This window comes from Penicillium hordei (genome assembly GCF_028827395.1).
Source record: "Penicillium hordei strain IBT 12815 chromosome Unknown utg000006l_segment0_segment0, whole genome shotgun sequence".
Taxonomy (NCBI): Eukaryota; Fungi; Ascomycota; class Eurotiomycetes; order Eurotiales; family Aspergillaceae; genus Penicillium; species Penicillium hordei.
Window position 1 is genome coordinate 2,379,626 of NW_026623147.1, and position 21,282 is coordinate 2,400,907.

The 21,282-nt window shown below is 50.7% G+C and overlaps 8 protein-coding genes across 8 annotated transcripts; 4 read left to right on the forward strand and 4 right to left on the reverse strand.

Annotated features, from left to right (window-relative positions):
* Positions 1 to 1,203: 1,203 nt before the first annotated feature.
* N7537_011544 (allantoicase) lies at positions 1,204 to 2,274 on the forward strand (the record flags this gene model as incomplete). Its single annotated transcript, XM_056902598.1, has 1 exon — positions 1,204 to 2,274. One exon carries the CDS (start codon positions 1,204 to 1,206, stop codon positions 2,272 to 2,274), a length of 1,071 nt encoding a protein of 356 aa, XP_056747885.1.
* A 381-nt stretch (positions 2,275 to 2,655) lies between these two features.
* On the reverse strand, positions 2,656 to 5,658 carry N7537_011545 (GAF domain-containing hybrid sensor histidine kinase/response regulator; the record flags this gene model as incomplete). Its single annotated transcript, XM_056902599.1, has 1 exon — positions 2,656 to 5,658. One exon carries the CDS (start codon positions 5,656 to 5,658, stop codon positions 2,656 to 2,658), a length of 3,003 nt encoding a protein of 1,000 aa, XP_056747886.1.
* Positions 5,659 to 5,672: 14 nt separating this feature from the next.
* N7537_011546 (uncharacterized protein) lies at positions 5,673 to 9,757 on the reverse strand (the record flags this gene model as incomplete). Its single annotated transcript, XM_056902600.1, has 2 exons — positions 5,673 to 6,717; positions 6,774 to 9,757. The coding sequence occupies 2 exons, from the start codon at positions 9,755 to 9,757 to the stop codon at positions 5,673 to 5,675; spliced, it is 4,029 nt and encodes a 1,342-aa protein (XP_056747887.1).
* Positions 9,758 to 10,729: 972 nt separating this feature from the next.
* On the forward strand, positions 10,730 to 12,270 carry N7537_011547 (uncharacterized protein; the record flags this gene model as incomplete). The annotated part of the gene is made up of 2 exons (XM_056902601.1): positions 10,730 to 11,223; positions 11,286 to 12,270. The coding sequence occupies 2 exons, from the start codon at positions 10,730 to 10,732 to the stop codon at positions 12,268 to 12,270; spliced, it is 1,479 nt and encodes a 492-aa protein (XP_056747888.1).
* Positions 12,271 to 12,639: 369 nt separating this feature from the next.
* N7537_011548 (uncharacterized protein) lies at positions 12,640 to 15,083 on the reverse strand (the record flags this gene model as incomplete). Its single annotated transcript, XM_056902602.1, has 2 exons — positions 12,640 to 14,758; positions 14,815 to 15,083. The coding sequence occupies 2 exons, from the start codon at positions 15,081 to 15,083 to the stop codon at positions 12,640 to 12,642; spliced, it is 2,388 nt and encodes a 795-aa protein (XP_056747889.1).
* Positions 15,084 to 15,505: 422 nt separating this feature from the next.
* N7537_011549 (uncharacterized protein) lies at positions 15,506 to 16,561 on the forward strand (the record flags this gene model as incomplete). The annotated part of the gene is made up of 1 exon (XM_056902603.1): positions 15,506 to 16,561. The coding sequence occupies one exon, from the start codon at positions 15,506 to 15,508 to the stop codon at positions 16,559 to 16,561; it is 1,056 nt and encodes a 351-aa protein (XP_056747890.1).
* A 349-nt stretch (positions 16,562 to 16,910) lies between these two features.
* Positions 16,911 to 17,123, forward strand: N7537_011550 (uncharacterized protein; the record flags this gene model as incomplete). Its single annotated transcript, XM_056902604.1, has 1 exon — positions 16,911 to 17,123. The coding sequence occupies one exon, from the start codon at positions 16,911 to 16,913 to the stop codon at positions 17,121 to 17,123; it is 213 nt and encodes a 70-aa protein (XP_056747891.1).
* A 15-nt stretch (positions 17,124 to 17,138) lies between these two features.
* atg11 (autophagy protein ATG11) lies at positions 17,139 to 21,282 on the reverse strand (the record flags this gene model as incomplete). Its single annotated transcript, XM_056902605.1, has 3 exons — positions 21,152 to 21,282; positions 20,940 to 21,051; positions 17,139 to 20,876 (listed from the first exon to the last, which is right to left on the reverse strand). The coding sequence occupies exons 1-3, from the start codon at positions 21,217 to 21,219 to the stop codon at positions 17,139 to 17,141; spliced, it is 3,918 nt and encodes a 1,305-aa protein (XP_056747892.1). The 5' UTR covers positions 21,220 to 21,282.

Here is a 21,282-nt window from a genome sequence, read left to right on the forward strand (position 1 = left end):
CGACAAAAGTCCTTCTTTGTTCTTTATTTTTTATTTATTTTTTATTTTTTTATTCCTTCTTGCTATTTGCACCCACCATATTAAATGATACGAAGGCATTGCTGGCGTTTGTTTAGAAGCTTCACAGTTTAGTTTGATGTGCTCATGCTGAAATACTATGTCGATTTCTTCACACTGATATCTGCTCTGGTAGTCTGGGGATGACCTCAGGGGTCCTCGTTTCTAATGTTTTATGTTCTAGAGCAGTTGATGCCTCTTGCCCGCTTGAGGGCTATGTGTGAGGACAATAAAATTGATTGCCTGGTCCCGGTCCTGAAATTCTGACTCGAGGGAGAATTCGTTGAGTGTCGCACAAGCAGGTTGGTCAACATTGCAACAGTAACGAAACCTCGTGTGCACTCATACGAAGGACTCGGGTGTCCCATTTGGTGAAAGACGTTCGGGATATACGGGAATCAGCAATACGTTCACAAATCACTGCGCCATTGTATAACCCTGTGTACCGGCAATGGTAGATACCCTGCTTGACTTGATTCCATTTCATTTTACCTCACTCCTGTCTGGTGATTGAATATACTGCACTGTATGGATGATATACCATGTAATGGGAAATAACTCAAGCAGAGCGGCTATTGGGATAGTGGTCTTGAGAGCGTCAGAACCAATTGTGAGTCTTATTGGTCGAATTTGTGAATTCCGATGAACTCCGGGCTCTCTGTGTATTGTGCAGGAAAGATATTACTGCCGCCACAGTGGGCGCAATAGGCGCAAATTGAACGTTTTGGATTCCTTTGCTTTCTGTGGAGTTTGTGACTTTCATTTCTGGTCAATGAGAGACTGCCATTCGGATAACGGCGCTCATCGGAGACCTCCGATATGGCTCGCCAGGTAGTGGGTCAACAATTCAACTCCGAAACCAACTCCGAAGGACCTCAAACCGGCATTGGATCTAGACTTAGCGGTTACGGGTGAAACCTTCAACGGAATACCGGGAAAGATAGGCTCTGATTGGCTCCGACGAGAAGAGGATAGAAGAGGAATGGGGATTGTCGACGTCGGGGAGTAATGGAAATGCGTTTCGAGGCGCAAGTCCCTTATCGATAACCCCCCCACTCTGCTATTTAAGTATACAGTCACGCCTACACTCTCTTCGACTTTTCTTTTGAACTCATTAAACATATAATTCATACAAATCAATCCAAAATGCAAGTCGCTGCTACCGATATCGACCAGGTGTTCGCACACACCACCAACCTAGCCTCGTGCAACCTAAACAGCAAGATCCTAGCCTGCTCAAACGACTACTTCGCTTCAGCCGATAACCTCCTAACCCCCACTCCCTCCATCTCACGCCCCGGCGTCTTCGTCCACACCGGTGCCTGGTACGATGGCTGGGAAACCCGTCGCCACAACCCCGATCCCTACGACTGGGCCGTGATTAAGCTCGGCGTCGCCGCAGCCTACATCCACGGCGTCGAAGTAGACACCGCACACTTCATCGGCAACTACGGCGAGAAGGCAGAGCTACAAGCTACACACGCACCAGAAGGTAGTGGTGTCACGGATGCCCAAATTGCAGACCCCAGCTTCGCCGGCTGGAAGACTCTTCTCCCCGCTTCGCCTTGTGGTCCCTCTCAGCGCCACGGGTGGAAGTTCGACACCGAGATCAGCCAAACTCCTTACACTCACTTCCGTTTGCTGATGTACCCCGACGGTGGCTTCGCCCGTCTCCGTCTTTACGGTCACGCTATCCCCCCTCCTGCCCCGGCCATACAGGCTGCTTCGGCACCCATTGAAGAGCTCTCGTCTGCTCTCAATGGAGGTGTGGCTCTTGCTGCCTCCGATGAACACTTCACCCCCTCGTCTAACATCCTACTTCCTGGTCGTGGAAAGGATATGGGTGATGGATGGGAAACTGCTCGCTCGCGCGCTGCTGGCCACGTTGACTGGGCTATTGTTAAGCTGGGTCTTCCTGGCTCGGTCTCCAAGGTTGTTGTTGACACCAAGGACTTCCGTGGAAACTTCCCTCGTGCTGTGCGCGTGCACGGCTTGGTTGCTGGCGCTGTTGGTGACGGTGTGCCCTCCGCCGATGACGCCAACTGGGTTGAGATCGTCAAGGGTGACAAACGCTGCCAGGCAGATACCGAGCATGTCTTTGGGCCGGATGATCTCACTGCTGGTGGTGAAGATACTCGGGTGTTCAGCCATGTCAAGCTGACCCTTGTTCCTGATGGTGGTGTCAAGCGATTCCGCATCTTTGGTCGTCGCGCTTAGGCTTTTGTCTAATATCATGAGAATGAGAATTATGTATATAGCTGATATTCTAGACGTAAATAATGCATTATGTTCAAATGTCCAATTCACAACATCTCTGCGAGGATATCCAAGGAAAAGTATGTTATTGATCATGATTATGAGCGGGAAACACCATGGTTCTAGAGAAAAAAAAAAAAAAATCAGATGCACGATTCTCATAGAATCAGCCCAAAAGAAACACTAGACAACTACCTAGGCAGTGAATGACGAGATGGGGGGGGGGGGGGGGGGGGGGGGGAAATCAGAAAAAAAAAAGCTAAATAGAGGTAAACTCATCGACCCCAATGACGCCTAACTTCTATCTTTGCAAACTCGGGTATAAATTAAAATTGCATGGACTCATTTCTTTTCCAGTGACAATACTTTCGGTTCATCTGAAGCCGAAGAAGAGTAACTGGTAGGTGTTCCGGCACCACCATCTATACTTGCTTTCGAGCGCTTTTCTCGGATAGCAAGGCGAGACTTGGGGTAGGATGGCGGCGCAGGAGCGAGATATCGGTCCAATAATTCGCTCAAAATGGGCGAGCGGACCGGTTTCGGGAGGTAATTGTTCATGCCAGCCTCGAGGCATTTCTCGCGATCACCTTCGATGGCACTTGCGGTCATGGCGATGACGAGCACTTCGTTTACATTCGGGTCGGGATCCCGTCGCAGCTCACGGGTCGCGTTATATCCGTCAAGAGTGGGCATCATCACGTCCATGAGGACCACGTGGAATGGGTTGCCTTCTTGAGAGCTTGCACGTAGAGCATCGACAGCTTGTTTGCCATCGCTGTATGCGTTACATTGGAGGCCAAGGCCAGTGACGAATTTGACGGCGATCTTTTGATTGATTGGGTTGTCTTCGGCAATGCAGACTCGGATCTGATCACGAGGGATTTGGGTGAGGTCGCGAGCTGAGGACCGACGGACTTCGTTTTCTGCATTGCTCAGATCTTGTGACCATGCAGTCTTGACTGCCGTCTTCTTGGGTGCTTTGCTAAAGACCAAGTGGAATGTCACGGTCGTTCCAACTCCAGATTTCGATTCAAGCCAGATAGCTCCACCGAGAACATCTTCAATGATAGCTTTACAAATTGACAGGCCAAGTCCACTTCCGCCATATGATCTTTCTGTGGATGCATCAGCCTGTGAGAATGGTCTGAAAAGGCGAGCTTTTTGTTCATCTGGAATACCGATGCCGGTGTCGGCGACCGAACATTCAAGGCGAACCCGGCCTTTGCCCTCACGTGCAACCCTCGCTTTGACCGTAACTGATCCAGCAGGAGTGAACTTGTAACTGTTGCTGAGGAGATTCATGAAAATCTGATGGAGACGAACAGGATCGCCAAGAACAACGAGCTCTGGTGGTACCTTATCGAGGTTCTCGATAGTCTCTAGGCCTCTGTCACGATGTGTGTACCGCAAAGCCCGGATGACCTCCGATATGGTCTGTTTTAGATTGAGTGGGACCGTGGAGATCTTCATTTTTCCGGCCTCGAGCTTCGAGAAATCGAGAATGTCGTTGATGAGGGTGAGCAAGGTATCAGCACACACACGAATCGATTCAACGTATTCATCTTGCTCCTTGTCAAGGAAAGTTCCCTTGAGGAGTTCCGATAAACCAATCACGCCATTCATCGGAGTACGCAGATCGTGAGAGATATTGGCGAGGAAAATTGATTTGGCCCTTGCTGCGTCTTCCTTTAGTTTCACATTGTGCTTGGCTTCGGCCTCCGCATTCTTTGCCTTCTGTTCGGCCTCGCGTGCCAAGGCCAATGCACGCTTTTGGGACTCAATCATAGAGGCATTCTTGGCGCTGACCTTGCGAATTTCACGGAAGAGCAACGCGTTGGACAACGAAATACCAATCTGGTTGCAAAGCAGATGCAGGACCACAACATTGCGTTGAGTGAACCAATTTGGTTTTCCTTCCAGATGGATGACGCCGAGAAGGCGATCTCCTTGTACGACTGGCAATGCGATAACAGACCGACCCGTGGGGTAATTTGCCAGGTACGTCTCGCTCACGTTGGAAAACCGTTCATCCTCGAGAACGTTGTGAACAAGAACTTCTTCCTTTGTGCGCATGACATAATCCGAGATATGCAAGGCCATTCGATCCTCCATTTCCGAGAAAGGGAGACCTTCTGGGAATGATTTCTGGCCCTTTTCCGAATCACCTGCTGCGGCAATTGCAAAGCCGTTGTTGTCATCAAAGTCTGTAGCAATGATGGCAAAATCGGAACCGTTGCAAGACTCCAAGATGATCTCAAGCATTTTCATGAAAAGCTTGTCAATTTGAAGCTCGGACGACATGACTTGGCTGGACTCGAGAATGCTGGACAAGTCAATAATGTCTAGCCCGACACTTGATATGTCTAGAGACCGTTCTCCAGCAGCAACACCGTTTTGCTCAATCCACTGTTGTCTTCTCTCATCCTCTTCCATCTGCTGGGGGACCAGAATCTCTTCTTGCACAACATCACGGCTGATCTCAAGAAGAGAATCAATAGTCTGGCAGCCAACATCGACGGTTTTTGCTGAGGTGGCCGTCTTGAGTAACCATTCATGCTTCTCAGCAAGCTGCGACGATTTGCCACCGGCGCCAATAGCGCTCCAGGAAGCGATAGCATCTTGGATTACAGCACGAGCGGCCCTCTTTGCTCCACGTCTGACCAAAAACTCGCCCTGCAGCTCGAGGGCCAAGGCTTCTTCAAGGGGCCAACCATGGATTTGACAATGGTCGATCGCAGACTCGAAACTCTGGATGGCACCGCTATGATCGTTGCGAACCTCGGAGATCAGGGCTTCTAAAATTAGAGCCCACATGCCATAATTTACTTCTGATGCATCTCGAGCAAAATCGATCTCGGCCTTGTATTCCAACAGTGTGTCCATCTTGCCGTCGAGATATCCTTGGGAGGGATTGTCATTATGAAGTGTGAGGAGTGAGGCTGCCAGATAGAAATAAATCACGTAGGACACGCGTGCTGACCAAAGCCTGTGCCTGGTGAACAAAAGTTGAGTACCCACTTGAATCGTTCTGGTGTGGTGACCGAACAGAAACAGGGGGATCATGGCAAGACCCCAGTAGATGTCACGGGGTCTATCAGCATTGGTAGAGTTAATATCCAAGTGCATCATATACTCGGATGTGTTGTGATTGGCATCTGACATGATGCCGTCGGCAGAGCGGGATTCTGTCTTGCCTTGCAGAGCGCGTGAAACTTGCTGAACTGCAATAAGACTAGCCCCACCGCGGGTATCTTGTTTCCATTTGGGAATTTCCTCGGGGGTCTCCAAGCAGAAAGTTTCCAGCTGCGCCATGTCTTGGCCCAGATACAATCGAGTCATGGCCATTGATGAGATGCTAATCAGGGTGAGATATGGGTCACCCATTGAGAAAGAAGCCTCGAGCGAAGCTTCCAAGGCAGGTAGTGTTGACGCCATAGGAACACGTAAATGGCTGACGTAGAGATTGTGAACGATCGAGCCTCTGCTCTGAGTCGATAACTCAGGGCAGAGCTGAGTAGTTCCAGCGAAAGATCGCTAAGTCTCGTGCCAAACTCGGTATCTTTGAAGCGACCCAAGGAAATCATGGCAAGATGGGAGCAACCTATCGCGATCTGTGTGAATCCACCCTTGAAGATATGAATGTTCATCACTTCAAGCGCCATCCGATAGAAAGTCAATGCATCATCCCAATACGTGACTGTCATCGCTTCCGCCATGACTGCGCCGATAGTCACTATAGTGGGGTCCTTGGAGACTGGCTTTCGGCCAATAGAGCTCATGTCGGCAGTTTCGAGATAGGACTTGAGGCGCAGATAGGCAGCATCGCACTCCTCGTAAGTTGTAGGTTGACGAAGATGGACTCCAAGCTCATCGAGGCAAGTGAGAAGCGATTCCATCGAGCGATGATGATCGCCTATCTGAGCAAAGATTTTGGCTTTAATGATCCAGGCTCTCGACTTGCTTACGGCGTCCTTGCCATGAACAAACACCTCGTTGATCAACTGGAGGGCATCGTCATTGTGACCCTGGGACCACGACATCTCAGAGGTCGTGATAAATAGCCGCATGGTTTCATCGTAATAAACATCCGGTTTGAGGTCATTCCACATATCATCCTGAAGTAAAGCGATGCAATGACGGAAGTACCAAAGTGCAGACGGCCGCGCGCCCGACTGGAAAGCAGTTTGTCCGGCATCCCATAAGATCCGTCGATATTCGAGCCGTCTGGCCACACGAGACTTGATAGTCTGTGACGCAAGTGCCACATGATGAGCCATTGAATAGCGACTGCGATGGTCGTGGTAATATTTCATTAACACTTGTGAAACGATGAAATGCATATTTTCTACATTTCGTCCCTCACTCAAAGAAAGAGCAGCTTGTGCAAGTCGTTCATTGCCGAACCTAGGGAAATTAGTAAGAGTTTTGGCTATAGCAGTAACCAACAGTAGATGCCTCACCTAAACTCATCGTCGGTCTTTCCCGTGTTCAAAAGGTTCGCTTGGACCAAAAACTGCAATCCAACAACTATATCACCCTCTGATTGCCTGATAAGTGTGACATTTTGCGGTGATGTGAGATCAACGTCGTCATCGTCATTGCTCGAATAAAGAAATTCACTTGTCAAGAGCTTTTGCACCAGAGAAAACGAGAAGGGGCTGCCCAAAAGAGATCCCCAGACCATGATTGATCGGGCGGCTTGAGGGATGTCCTGAAGACGCTTGGTAAGAAACCCAAGTCCAAGCCCTTCGCCGTAGACAGGAGCCACAAACTCCGTAAATATCCGATCAAGGTCGAATAACCACTTTGAGTCCTTCCATGAATACCAAATGCAGTTCGTTCTGTAACAAGTGTCAAGCATTACCCGAACGTAGAAGGGGTTTCCTCGGCTCTTCTCCTGAACAACCGCACAGAGTGGTGTCAATGTTCGATCGGGTTTCTGGTGCATTGTCGTCGCTACAATCTCCATGACATGCTCCTCTTCAAGGGGCTCGAGTGCGATTCGCGTGATCGTTGGTAGATCCTGCGCAAATAGAGATCTCACCTGGTCAGATGGAATCTCCTCCTTGCGGCTTGACAGTATGAGGACACAGGGGAGCTTTGCTTTGATGATTTTCATTACCAAGTCCAAAGTTTCGTCATCTGCGTGTTCGAGATCATCAAGACATATAGTGATCAATTTGAAATGACACAACGTTCGCAATATCTCGAGGAATGTCTCCATAAGCCGCATGTTCTTCGAGGCAGCATTTGCCAAAAAGAAGTCTTGGGAAGTCTGCCCTTGATCCAGCCCGGGGATTTTGACGTGCTTTGATGGCTCACCCTTATCCGGCATGAGAAGATTGGCCTTTGCTTCAGTCGGTCTGTATTTCGCGCCAGGGGACATCAACTGCTCGGGAAGATCCAAAACTCTGTGTAGAGTAGGCCACATGGGTCGCAAAGCCATTCTGACATTATTGTGGTAATCTGTGGTGACATCGCGCTCGGAGAAAATTTGGCGTAACAGACTGGCCAATAGTTTTGCAAATGGTTCAAATGGGACACGTTTGGCTCGGTCCAGACGAGTAATTGCTATGCATCCAAGTTTGCGAACTGTTGGCTGTATCCGATTTAAGAGGTCTGTTTTTCCAATCCCGGCGGGACCGCTGATTGTGATCACTTCACAGCGCTCGCTGCGACGAGACTTCCCATTATTCTTTGGCTTATTCAATGAATGGAGGGATCCCGACTGGCTAACAGTGTGGTTTGTTGATGGTTGACTGGGAGGACCGATAGAGGGGTGACTATCGCGGTCTGTATTATGAGAAGACCGAGAATGCGATGGACTCTTAACTCTGCTGGAAGGTGCTCCTGGGCTTTGACCATACACATCGGGGACAATTGTATGCTTCGGAGTGGAAAACGACGTATCACTACCCGGCGCAGATTCATGGGTGTTTACCTGGGCGAGATGATGACTGGTGACATTGGAAGACGATCGAGGAGGCAGGTGAAAGGAGCCAGAATCGCTAGAGACAGAAGCAAACTCCAGGCTTTCAATACGGCTTTCAGAGATGGACGAAGCCGATGTGAGAGCGTGCATTGTGCCGGGACTTTGGGTTCCGGCTTTGGCCATGGCAGCCGCTTGGCGCTTATTGACCTTTTCGATGATATGGAGGATCTTGTCATATTCTTGTTGCCGGCCGAACATCTTCGTTGGGAGAGTGAAAAAGGAAGACACGTCTCCTTGCGCAACTTGGAAATTGCTCAATGCTTCACTGTCACCATCACCAAGCAACTTCGCAATTTGGGTCAAGTCTCTCTTCACAGATGAAATTGTGTGGTAGCGATCATGGACTATCTTTTGGGTCATTTTTTGGATGACGGCCGAGAGTGCATCTGGAATATCCATTCGTTTCCCAGATACTGGCACCAATCTCTTGCCTAGTACATTTTGTACCACATCAACGGGGTCGGTTCCTTCAAATGGGAGTTTCCCCACCAGCATGGACCAGAAGAAGAGGCCCAGCGCATAAATATCAGTGCGACTATCCGGCTCTGTGGGCATCCTTCCAGTCTGCTCTGGGGCAATGAATTGCAGCTTGTACTTTGCTCCAAGCTCGCGCGAAACAGAGGACCAGCCCTCGCTGAGAACGTTATCAAATGATCTGGCGCCGTTGCCAGTGTTTGCGAGTTTCACTGCACCGGTCTCTGCACAAAAATGGAACGCATCACCTCGGATTTCGCCATGTACTGTCTTTAGGCCATAGTGTAAAATCTCCAGGCAATCGCATGCTCCGATTGCAAAATCGAAAAAGGCTTGTAGTGAGACCTGCTCACTGGGTGTAGCATTGTTATCCTCACCTCTGGACCCTGCCGCAAATGAGGCAGGACCAAATGTGACTAGATCTCGCAATCTGTCATGGCCCGGAGACTCAAAAATCGCAACCAGCAGTGTCTTCGAGTGACCATCATCTGGCTGTAACCTGATCAAGTCAACTGGTCGTATTGTATGATTGCAATCCGGATCTGACGATTGTACAATTGACCTGAGCATGTGAAACTCTCGTTCGAGCCGGATAATGTTGGTTGAGATTCGCGCGATGACCGGTATCCATGTTTGATCTGTTTCTAGGCTATGGTGGTTGGAAAGTGAAATCTCACTACTGGTTTCGCTTGCGCTCAATCTTCGCAAGGCACGGGCGGATGGGCGGATTTCTGTGCGCGGGGAAAAGCGCGTGAGGCTCGACGGTCCGGAGGAGGCGGGATTGGAGGAATTTGCGAGAGGAGTTAAAACATCCGGTTCTAAGGCATGGCGGTATCCTGAGATATGCCAGTGATTGTATGTCGAGTGAAACGGTTCGATCGCCTGGTCCCAGGTATATCCAGGCAACTGCCCCAATCGTTCGAAAAGTCGGACTGGTGGGAGCGGCAAGTCGTCGCTAAAAAGAGTACTCTCCTCCATGTCTCAAGTTATTGAGTTGTCTCCGCCCGACTTACTACCATGAACACGTCCCGGGGCGATCGGTCAAATTGAGTAGTGGGGGGGTGATGAGGATGGGACGATGGGGAAAGCGGACATGCAAGATGCAAAGATGCAAGCATCCACAAGATAGATTATGCTCAGTAAAATTTACAGTGGACAGACAGAGAAGTGTCGCCTTTAGGCGTGCAGAGTGAAGACATCAAAAACAAAAGAGCCTGAAACAAACCAGGGCAGTTCTAGACCTAGAGATGAGGATTTTGGCCTGAGGCTTTAGCTTAGTCATCTCACTCGCCGGATCAGGGCAGCCGATTGGACTTGGCCCCGGGAATTTATATCAACGTTAATATACGCTATGGTATCTTGGGGGAATATCACTGCTCAGGTCACTGGGTGTTCATGTCTGACATGATTGGAAAATGGCCCAGGGGGGCTATGTTTTCTTTTCTGGAGCTAAATATACCCTACGGCTCGGCATATATAGCAAGCCAGAAACGGCCATCGTTGACGCCGTTTTTAACCATAGCCTTCGTAAGTATGTGCCTCTCATAAGTGGAAAAGACAGTATTGTATGCCCATTCACCTTCGATGGCAAGGATCGTGATTGCTATAAGCTTGTTCGCAGCCCATGCTGCAATATCAAACTATTTCAAGACTAGGTAGTCTATAATGTCTGGCATATCCTGACGACAGTCTACTAATAAACCAGCTCAACTTAATTCCAGGACAACCGTCATGATACACAATAATAATGGTACTAATCAGATCAATGTGAGACATCTCAGATTTAGGGCTGGTGGGGTACAATGCTCCACGTCCGGACCTCGGCACTGACGCCACTCAGGCACGAAAACCGGTTTGACATCTAAGGTTAAGATCTTTAGATCCTCTTCTTCTCACCTCAATTTTCTTTCTTTCGCAGGAGCGAGTGCTCAGAGTTGCTCCCTTTGCACCATGAGCTCGCTTAGGGAACCTCTTGGCCTCGTAAAAGCGCTGTTGGTCCGCATCCCGCTGATCCTGAAGACCATCCTCCTGCATGGCGTTCAAATGTCCCCCGTCAAGGGGAAACAGGACATGCGCACCGAATTAACCGTCGCCATTATTCGCTCATTCATAAAAACAAAAGCTCCACTCGGAAAAGTCCAGAAACAAGGCATACGCGACCCTGGAGTCAAGGGCCCCATGTGGGTGTCTAAGGTTACCCTCCCGCAGCCCGAGATCGACGTGCGCGATGCAATACTACATGCAATCGAAGATCTCAAGACCGGCGATGGGACTTACGATATCCCCACAACTATCGCCGTCGAAGCCGAATGGACCGGTTACCGCGCGGGAGTCGGAAAGAAAACACCAGAGCCCGATCTCTCAGAAGAGGAGAAATACAGCAAGCTGCGCGAGGAATCACCGTCTGATATGACGATCTTATATTTCCACGGAGGAGCCTATTTGTGAGTGTCACTCGATCCATTAACAACCGCGCAAATAGCTAACGCATCAAAATGAAAAAAAGCCTTTTAGATCCCTGCAGCCACCGCGTCCCCGTCGCACACCTATCCCACTTGACCGGCGCCCCCGTCTTCTCCGTCCGATATCGTCTCGCTCCTCAGAACCCATTCCCAGCCGCGCTTGTCGACGCCTTAACAGCATACCTCTCACTCCTCCACCCTCCACCAGGCTCCCTCCACAAACCCGTGCCAGCCGACAAGATCATATTCGCTGGCGATTCCGCAGGCGGGAATCTCTCCCTAGTCCTCCTTCAAACACTTCTAACCCTCGACCGCGCATCCCGCACAATCCGCTTCCACGGCGAAGATGTGCCCATAGAACTACCAGCAGGCGTCGCAACCATTTCCCCATGGTGCGACGTGACGCGTTCCATGCCATCTACCAGCGGCAATGCACACCTCGATTATCTCGACGCACCGACTGTGCCCTCCGATGACCCAGCTGTCAAGACTGCATTTACCCCGCCCCCTTTCGCGCCAGACGATATCTGGCCCACGGCCCCGCCCCGCGCTGACTTCTACTGCAACGCCAGCATGCTGAGCCACCCATTGGTGTCTCCGCTCTCTGCCCCGGCTGTTCTCTGGAAGGGTGCACCGCCTATATGGATCTCGACTGGCGAGGAAGGCCTCACGGACGAGGGTCTCATTGTAGCGCGCCGCGTTTACCAGGCCGGTGTGCCTCTCGTTGCGGAGATGTTTGAGGGTATGCCACACTGTCACGGTTTACTTATGATGAACAGACCAACTAGCCATCGTTTATTTGAGGGCTTTGCTGGGTTCTGTCGTGATGCTGTTGCCGGCCGGGTCATGTCGACCGGGAACCTCACCTGGTTGGGCTTCAAGCTCCAGCTGACAAAGGAGATCCCGATTGAAAAGGCCTGTGAAGTCAGTGATGAGCAGGTTGCAGCTCTCATGCAGAGAATGACTGCTTGGAAGCTAGAGGGAGAGATTGAACTACAGAAGCAATGGCGTCCGACAGCGCGGTTGTGACTTGTTTTATATGGGTTTTTCTCCTCATTTCGCATTATAATACCCTATTTGTATTTTTAATGATACTGCTGATAAACTGTTTCTGTTATAGATGGGGGCCCGATAGGGCCAAGTCCCCTACCCTATACTAATTGGCCATTTATATGGCTACTTAAAAGACTTCGGATACTTGATTACTTTCTTAGAGAACAGGTCTCTGCAGCAATGAATCGCTACCCGGGATTGCATTAGATAGTAGCTCAAACCATGCCGAATTAGAACCACGACCAAAATGGACTACTGTGAGCCACCGAAAATCTATTCACCCGGTTCAGAGCGAAACGCCAAAGAAAGTAAACGTCGTGGGAAATTAAAGAACAACTTCGGGTACTAAAGGTATTCATCGTTGTCCATTGCATCCTCCCCCGACAGTTGGTCATTGTCCAACCTCTGCGGGGGTAGGTTCCGAGCTGACCAGACAGGCTGCACTGGTTGCACGGGCTGCTGTGTATAGTGAACCTGCTGCGGTTGAGACACAACGTCCTCAGCTGTGGGGGCTGAAAGCCACGGGAAAGCAACTGGCGTTCCGTTGATGCGAATTTCGCCAATGATATTTCCAAGCTCTGGCGCATCATCCACGTAGCCATCCGAAAGACCCATCAACTGCGCCACGAGCCGAGAGAAAGCAGTACAGATAGCGAAAATGGGCGTAAAAATAGTCGACAGATGTGACCAGCGCCACAACATTGTGACAGTTACCCAGGGATACAAAGGCGCATCAGGCTGCAGGCAGTAGCCTTCGCAGCTTTCGGATATCTCGGGATGACTATATTGGTCCCACATCAGGCATTCGATGATATACCACGATAGTGAGATGATGATGAACCAGCCGAGCTTGGTGGGCCGAAGGCGTTGTGATCGCGGGCTCCGGTTCCACAGCCGAGGAAGAGGTATCGCGGCGTAGACTCGTCCATCAGAGTGCGTGCTACAGCCTTTGCAGGTTTCCCCTGTGTGCAAGTGCGATGGTTGCGGGCTCTTCTTGGTTGAAGGGCTCACCTGCGATACAATTTCGGTGTCTCGTGTAACATGGTCTTCTAGGCCGTCGAGCCCTTTCTTGACTTCGTCGATATGTCTCATTAGAGAGTTGAGCTTGACATTCAATGAATCCAAGTTGACCACGTCATTATTGTCTTTTGAACTGGCATTTTCGAGCTGAGCGAGGACGGCCTTTTCGTAAGCTTCGTCGTCTTCCACGATTTTGTCTTCACCTGACCCGGCGTCCATAAATGCTTGAAGGGACTCGATGGTATCATCCCCGAACTCGACGTCTTTGCCGGAGCTGGCATCCTCGATGACCGTCTCCAAGGCACTTTTAGGTAGATGAGGTCGCACCAACGGGGGCCTTGACTCCTTCCCAGGAAGTGCTTCAGGAGGGGGCTCTTTCTCTGTAGTCTGAGAGGGCTTTGATTCCTCGGCTTTCGATTTGACATCTGTTGGTTTTGTAGGAGGTGCAATATCTTTGGGCTCATTCGTTATGCGTGGAGGAATGATATCTTTCGTCAGATCTTCGGGAAGCTCGATCTTCTCAGCCACACGCTGTGTCATGGGAGTATCGATCCACGCGCCAGTTACCCGAGGGGTCTTGTCATAGATTTTGCTTTGAAAAAATTTGAGTGGCTCGGGAGTTTGGACATGATCAATTTTTGGAGTTTCAGTTCTAGAAAGTTTTCGTAGTAGATCCCGGGAGTCGCGCTTGTTGGGGCTAGGCCTCGCGACTGACGAGTTTTTGTACACAGTGATTGGGGAATTGGGGATTGCTTCGCCGCCACTAGTGGGTGAGGTCAGCTTTAGACCAGACTGAGTTTCCCCAAAGTCCTTCTGCGTTGCCTGCATATGCGGATTGGCGGTACGTTCTTCAAGAGCGCTTCTAGCCGAAAGTGTGCTCCGCGCCGGAGAACGAGAGATACGCGTAGAATTGGGCGCTTGGGTTGCTTCCGTGATAGTTGGCGACCAGCGTCGACGTGCTTTTTCCACTTCTTCTTCAGAAACACTACGCTGGGTAGGCTTTCTCTCCCATTCTTGTCGGTGACCTGCGCGATGGCCCCAGCCAGCGGGTATATTCGGCGAAGGAACACCGTTCCTGTCAGCCTCTGGCACGTCGTGATCCACCTCAATCTTATCTTCCATTCGTCTTCTCAAATTATCTGCCGTCAAGACATCTCGTCCGACCTGAGCCCTGCTGAAGACCGGCGAGCGTTGGCCCGTGACGCGTTTTAGGCGTTCTTCATCTTTGGTATAGTCCCTGCTCTTGTGGGCTCGAAGGTTGCCGAGTTCATCGCCAAAACCAGCGTCGGAGAAGGGTGGGCCATTGGTAGATCCTCTACCGTTATTTGTGTCCTTCGATCGGGAGGACGAGGGGCGACTTCGGCTTCCGGAGCGTGCACTGTACTGCGGCTCCCAGTCATAGTCGCGCACAAGATCGGCTAGAGCGTCATCTTCGTCAATCCGCCTATATGCATCCGCGAGTTCTTTAGGGGGGGAGAAGTCTGAGAAACTGGCGAGAACGCGTTAACTGGTTGCCGCTTCGATCGCGGGCTTGGTGATGTCACGTAATGGTATTCGTCGTCGTATGTGGCGGACATTGCGTGTTTTGATGCGTCTCGATATGCATCGGCTAGAGATCTTGGGCGAATAGCGTGTCGTGGATGCGGACCATCTTCCTGAGGGGGTGATGGGAGCTTCGTAGGTATATCGTAATGGTCGAATTTCGAGGCGCGTCGGAAAGGTGACCGTTGTCTGTCTCGCGAGAGTCGATTGTTTTTATCAAATGACATGGCCGAAATACCCCTTGCAGCCTGCAGAGGTTCACATGTAGGCAAAATAGTGTAAAAGGGAGAAAGACGCGGTTGTCCTGCACCGTGAAGAAATGACGGAGGTAAATACGCTCTCATTTCCCAATGTGGTTAGGCCCGTCTGAATTCCTTCTGCATTACGTCGACTCATCCGACCGACAATTTGTCTTCTCAACTTGTCTTTTACTCTTTTTACTCTTTGTCCTCGAGACCTTATCAGGAGAGTATTTATAACCTCGTGATGCTCAAATGACCCTTTTCTTGTCTTGACATGTGACACGTTCACTCGCCCCATCCTTGAAAGCTTCGATAAAAGCAACAAAACTCGCATTCCAAACCCTTGAAAAAAGCTTCTATCAAAAATATCCAGCAATTAGTGGAGTATACATCTATCAACCTCCATCATGGCAAAATCATCACGGCGCTCAGGTCGCGGCAAGACGACCCCAGCGTCATCCGGAGCCTCGACACCAAGCTCCGCATCTTCAGGCCCGATTCCACCATTCACCAAAGTCCCGCAAGTCTTGCAGCCGTTTGTCGAACAACTCTCTCCCGACGAAGTATATCTAGTCCACATCGACATCTCAGCAGAGGAACTGAAGCGGCAGACCTTCACCGTACCCCTCATCGTCAACCTGGTAGTAACTGCTGTGATTGGTCTACGGATCTACATGGGAATCAGTACATATCCAGCCCTCGTGGCAACGCTCATCGGACTTCAAAGTTCCATGACTGTGGACACGGCAGCCGCCTCGTGGACAGACTCGGTACAAATCATTCTTCGCCGGACGGTTACTATATGCATCGACTACTTCCTTGTGACCCTGTTGTGGTCATGGCCAGTTAATTTCATTAGAGGGCCCGTGCGCTGGCGTCGCGCCATCGGTTTCCGTGAGCGAGAGATCATTGTCCGCCGCAGTAACCGCAGTTGGAGCAAGGAGCTCGAGCGCAACAGGTGGATCCGCGAAGATGAGGTGCGTCGCGATAAGATCGTCGCCGCTGTGACCCCCGAGCGAATCGGAAAGACTGGTTACTTGCTCGTGGACGAGGATTGGAATCTAGATTATGCGGCTATGGTTCGCGCTCATGCTCTTGTTGATCGCACTCGCAGAGGCGATGGTGTACAGATGGATGAGTTCCGCACTGCTGTGTTGGTTAACACGGATGCCGATGGTTGGCTGATCTGGCGTGTCGAAGATGAGAATACCCCCACGGGCGAGAAGCGATCAATTCAGCGCGACCAAATCCTCGCCTTCAAGGAGAAATTGACTGAGATGGGTAAGGAGGATCTCTTCCTCCGTTGGGTCGAGCTAATTCAATGGGAGAGCTCACGGCCTGGTGGCTTCACTGCGGAACGGCAACGATCAGCGATGCTGCAAGCGAAGCAGATGTTCGAAGATGAGAACGTGGATTTCAGTCAATTCTGGGATGACATGGGCGGCATGGAAGGATTAGACTAATGATTTATCTTTCATGATCATGCCACATCTAGATTTCACTCGATCCCGGCTTACTCGCCATGTAAAATGCTTTGTATATTTAGTTTTGTTTTGACGTATGTTTCATAAAGCTCGACCGGCACCTCATGCCCTACGTCCTTTCAAGTAGATCGATATATTCAAGTGTAAATTGCATTGTTGGGTATCTGGACTAAATCAATGTCAAAAGCAAATGGACGTGTATGGGTCCCCGGATGGGGCGCAATCTGCGCAGGGGACAAACCAAAAAAAAAAAGAAGAAACAGAACGAAAAGAACAATGCAACGCCCTATTACTGCAGAGCTTGTAAAATAAAGCAAGAAAACGGTCTATGGTACGCCACCCTCGAGTCGATAGTCAAGAGACCACAATTTCTCCCACGGGCGAGGTCGTCGACGATCGGCCGTCGACCGAGCGGGAGAAGAAGCGATGCCACTTATATTTGGTTGAGCCGATGCAGAAAGAGGATCCTAAGCCAAAGAAACCTATTAGCACCCGAGGCCAGATCATAAAAACAGACCCGGAAAAGACGGAAGATAACTAAGTCAATCCCTACTTTTCACGGGCCAGAGAGCAGGTCACGGCGAACCTCGTTGACGGTCGGAGCAGCCTCTCGAGGCTGCGAGCCGGCGTCAGCTTCGGCGGGGCGTACAAGATCAGTCGTGGATTCGACAGCGTGCTGCGACGGCGTGGGGGTACCCCGTTTGGAATTCGAACTCTCGCGACGGCTATCAAGACTTCTTGACAAGGTTTTGGCAATGGCACCCTCGTCCGTGCCACGTTTGAGGCGGATACTACCCTTGGCATCGACGTGCGCTGATGCAACTGTGCTCTTCGCTATGCCCGGTGTAGCAGGCGCACCGGGCTTCTCTTCTACGGCCTCGAGGAGATACCAACGGAGGCCGTCTGAAAGCTCAAATGGATTCTCGTCGTCTAGGGAGGTGCCATCGCTGGCGTCCCCGAGAGAGCGACGGTCTGGTGCGACGCCATTCATTGACTTGGACAGATCTACAACTCGTTCCTCGATCTTCGTGATGCGGGCGAGAAGCCAGTCTCGAGCTTGTAATTTGTGGGAATCTTGCTCGCGTAGGAAATAGTGTGGTGCACCCACGTTGAAGGCTGCCCAGGAGCGAATGGCTTGATTCCGTGTGGGAAGGAAGAGAGCAAGATCGCCTTCTTTGAAGGATCGGTAGGCAATCTTGTCATGGGCGTCGCTCTGAGCTCGGTGGTATTTTTCACGATAGCCTCGAGCTTCCTTTTGCCATTTTCGGGCTAGGAGTTCAATGTCCTTGACGCGTTTGACAATAACATCACCAAATAGGGCAACGTCGAACTGAGCTAGACTTTCCATGAAAGCGGAGAATTTAGTCTCTTCATCCTCCAGGTTTTCAGCTTTCATCCAGTCCAAAAGCGCTGTATCTGGCTTCAGGGATACAATCCCTGACTGGGCGAGGCTTTCGCCTAGGCCCACCGATGCACTGAGCTTCGAAGCACGCTGGACGACGAGCTGACCATCTTGCTGGATAATAGTGAAACCTAATTGCTCGAGCATCCGACCCAGCTTCTCAACCTGTGCGAAGAGTTGATTCGAAAGCTCGAAGGACTTGGTGCCCCGAGCTTCAAATCGTGCTACGGACTGTTCCTCGGTGTCCGAGGTGGCCCCTGCTTTTCTCTCCCATTCTGTGGCCTGATCTTTCAAATTTCGAGCTTCACTCTCGGCTTCTGCCAGCTTCTGTGACAGCTCTGCCTGTTTCCGTTCCTCTTCGGCGATCTGTCCACGCAGCGCTTCAGAGCCACTCTCTCCAGCAGCTATTTGAGACTGCAAGGAACTGAACTTGGATCGCTCTTTGTCTAGTTCGCCGGTCAAGTCTTCCGAATTTGATTTCACGCGTGAGAGCTCTGCAGTTAGTCGCGATAATTCACCCTGGCATTCGTCGAAGCTCTTTGTCCGCTCTTCTGCCTCCGACTCAAATTTCACAATTTGTTCTTCGAGGGCCTTGTTTTCAGCCATTGCCTGGGATGCATTTGATTCTGCGCTCTTGGCGTGGATCGACAGACCCTCAGAGAGAACCTCAATGGCTTTGATTATGTCGAGAAGTTCGACAGGCACAATGCCCCCGGGAGAGAGGTTCATGAAGATAGCTTGGAGGGCTTGGTAACTGTCTTGATGCTTTTGCTCGAACTCCGCTTGTCTGTGCTCGAGATCATCAATATTAGCCTGGAGGCTTTCTTCTCGCTCTTGCCGAGTTAGAATTTGTGCGTTGAGCTCAATAATTTTTCGTGTGTCCTCGGCGGAATTGGCATGGGCATTTTCAAGGTCGACTTCAAGCTGGTGTATGCGATCGTCAATCTCTTGTCTTCCATGCTCCCTGCTATCCATAAGTCGATCAAGCTCTTCTTCCATTTCCTCAGTACGGAGTCTGAACTTCTTCAACTCCGAGTCCAGGTATCGGCGCTCATCTTCGAATTCGCGTTGGCGCGCTTCGAGGTTGCCTATGAGGTCCTTTTTGGTGGATTGAGCTTCTTGGTACTTGTCGGAGTTGGTTTGGCGCTCAGTGTGGGCTTCCTTATGGAGTCGCTGGACCACATCTCTCTCGGCTGCCAGCTCTGCTTCAAGCGTAACAATACGCTGGATGAGGGCTTTGTCTTCGGCAGACTGAGTGGCTGAGACTCGCCTCGAAGAGACGGATGACCGTCTGGAAAGTGCATCAGGGTGTGGAGATGCAGGTGAACCAGGGAAGTCTGGGCCGAAGGTGCCGCTCGGTGGCCGGCTGAGATGACTTTGACGATGCAAAAGATCTTCCAATTTCCGAACACGACTGTCAGACCCCTTGAGCCGTTCTTCTAGCTTCGTTTTTTCCTCTTGCAAGCTACGCACGGAGTCATCGGCGCGTAATATAGAGCTCCGACTCAAGTCAAATACGCTGCCTTGTTTGAACGCTTTGGCCCGTCGTCTTTGCTGCCGAGTGGGTGCATCCAGCTCCTTGAGTTGCTGGGTAAGCTGTTCCGCTAGGTTGGTCAAGGAATGGGTGGTCTTTAAATCGTCGATGTAATACTCGATCTCTTTCCGAGCTACATCAGGCCATTCCTCATCCTGACCTTGAAGGTTGACTTCGATTCCTGGTGTGGTGGAATCAGTCACAGTCATAAAGTCTCCCATATTTTTTAGCCATTTTTTCCTACGGCGTTGCTCTTCATCTCTCAAAACCGCCATCTCCTCAGCCAGCGTCAGGGAATCAGTTTTGATCTTATCGCTCCATTCTCGCCGCCGCACAGATTCGATAAGAATCGACCCATACACCATTGGCATCTGGAAAACAGAGTAGATAACCTCAAAGGCATTACTCCCTACGTCCAGATTGACCATTCGTGCATGGGCGTCGGCAAGTCTAGACTCAAGGGAGGAGATCGTGCGCATATGTGCAATGGCCGATTTCTCCGCGGCCCCCCGGCGCTGCACAGCATGCTCCAGCGCAACTTGAAGCTCGACGCTGATCTCCACCAGCGAAGGAAGAAGGTCCTTGGTATGGCTCAATGCAAGCCTTGATATATTGGCCAACGTTTTCTGGTTGTTTGGGAGACTGAGAACATGCTCATAATCAGACCCGATCTTCTTCGCAATAGTCTCCACTTCTTCCAGCAGTCCATCCACCTCGTCAAAATTTGAGCCAAGAGCCTCGTCCACAAGTCGTTGAGTGTCCGAGGCGATGTCACTGATTGTTTTCTCGATGTCATGGACGCTACCAGCAAAGGCCGACGACACAGATGCCGCCTCTGATCCAGCCCGTTGAACCTCGCCTACGTCGACAAAGTCACGCAGCGTTCCGGTTGGTCGATCCTTGTCCATTTTGGGCGTAGACGGGCGTCCAAGAAGAGGGAAATCTTTCCGCGCCGGTATGTTGTCCAATGTGGAAAGAGCTCGTTGCCAGCCATCTAAAGCAGCCTGCTGCTCTTCTAAAAGGCTATTCGCCCACGACTGTGCCTCCTGGAACCGATGCTCTAGGTTACCCACATGAGACTTGAGATTCTCTAGAGCCACGCCCACCGCGCGATTTATAACATCGGTTCGTTCGTTATGTTCTCGGAGGTTCTTGTCAATTGCCCCACAGCGACTAGACAAGTCCAGTGCCCAGTTGCGCCGTGTCATATAGAGGTTCCGCCATGCCTGGAGGTCATTCACGTCTTTGAGGATAGCTGGCGGGGTACCGGGTCGGAATGGTTGGGGAGGAGGTAGTTCCGGAAATTCGACGTCGCCTGGTTCACTGACGTATTGTCGGTCATATACGAAGATCTCGTTCTGCGATGGTTGCCTATGAGTTAGCATAATTCTAGGTCATGATTGATATTGATAATCTCGCACCTCGGTAGCGAGCGTTTGGATCTTGACATTCTTTCCCCGGGCGGTCATCAATATTTGCCGTGGAGGTGGGATGGATGTATTGCGAACAATCCATGACTTCAAAGCATCGGGACTATAGACGATAGACAGGCGTCAGCTGGAGTCCGGATAGTTCATTCAAACATAGATAACCAGATAGTAGACAACATCAAATAGAGATATTGAAGACTTACGAGGCAAATGCCACTGGATCAGCCAGGAAATGCTCCCCAGTGTGAGCAATGTAGATGTGCAACGACATTACCCCCCTCTGCACCAGGCGAGCTTAGATGCTCAGTAAGAGAGAAAAATGAGAATTATTTCC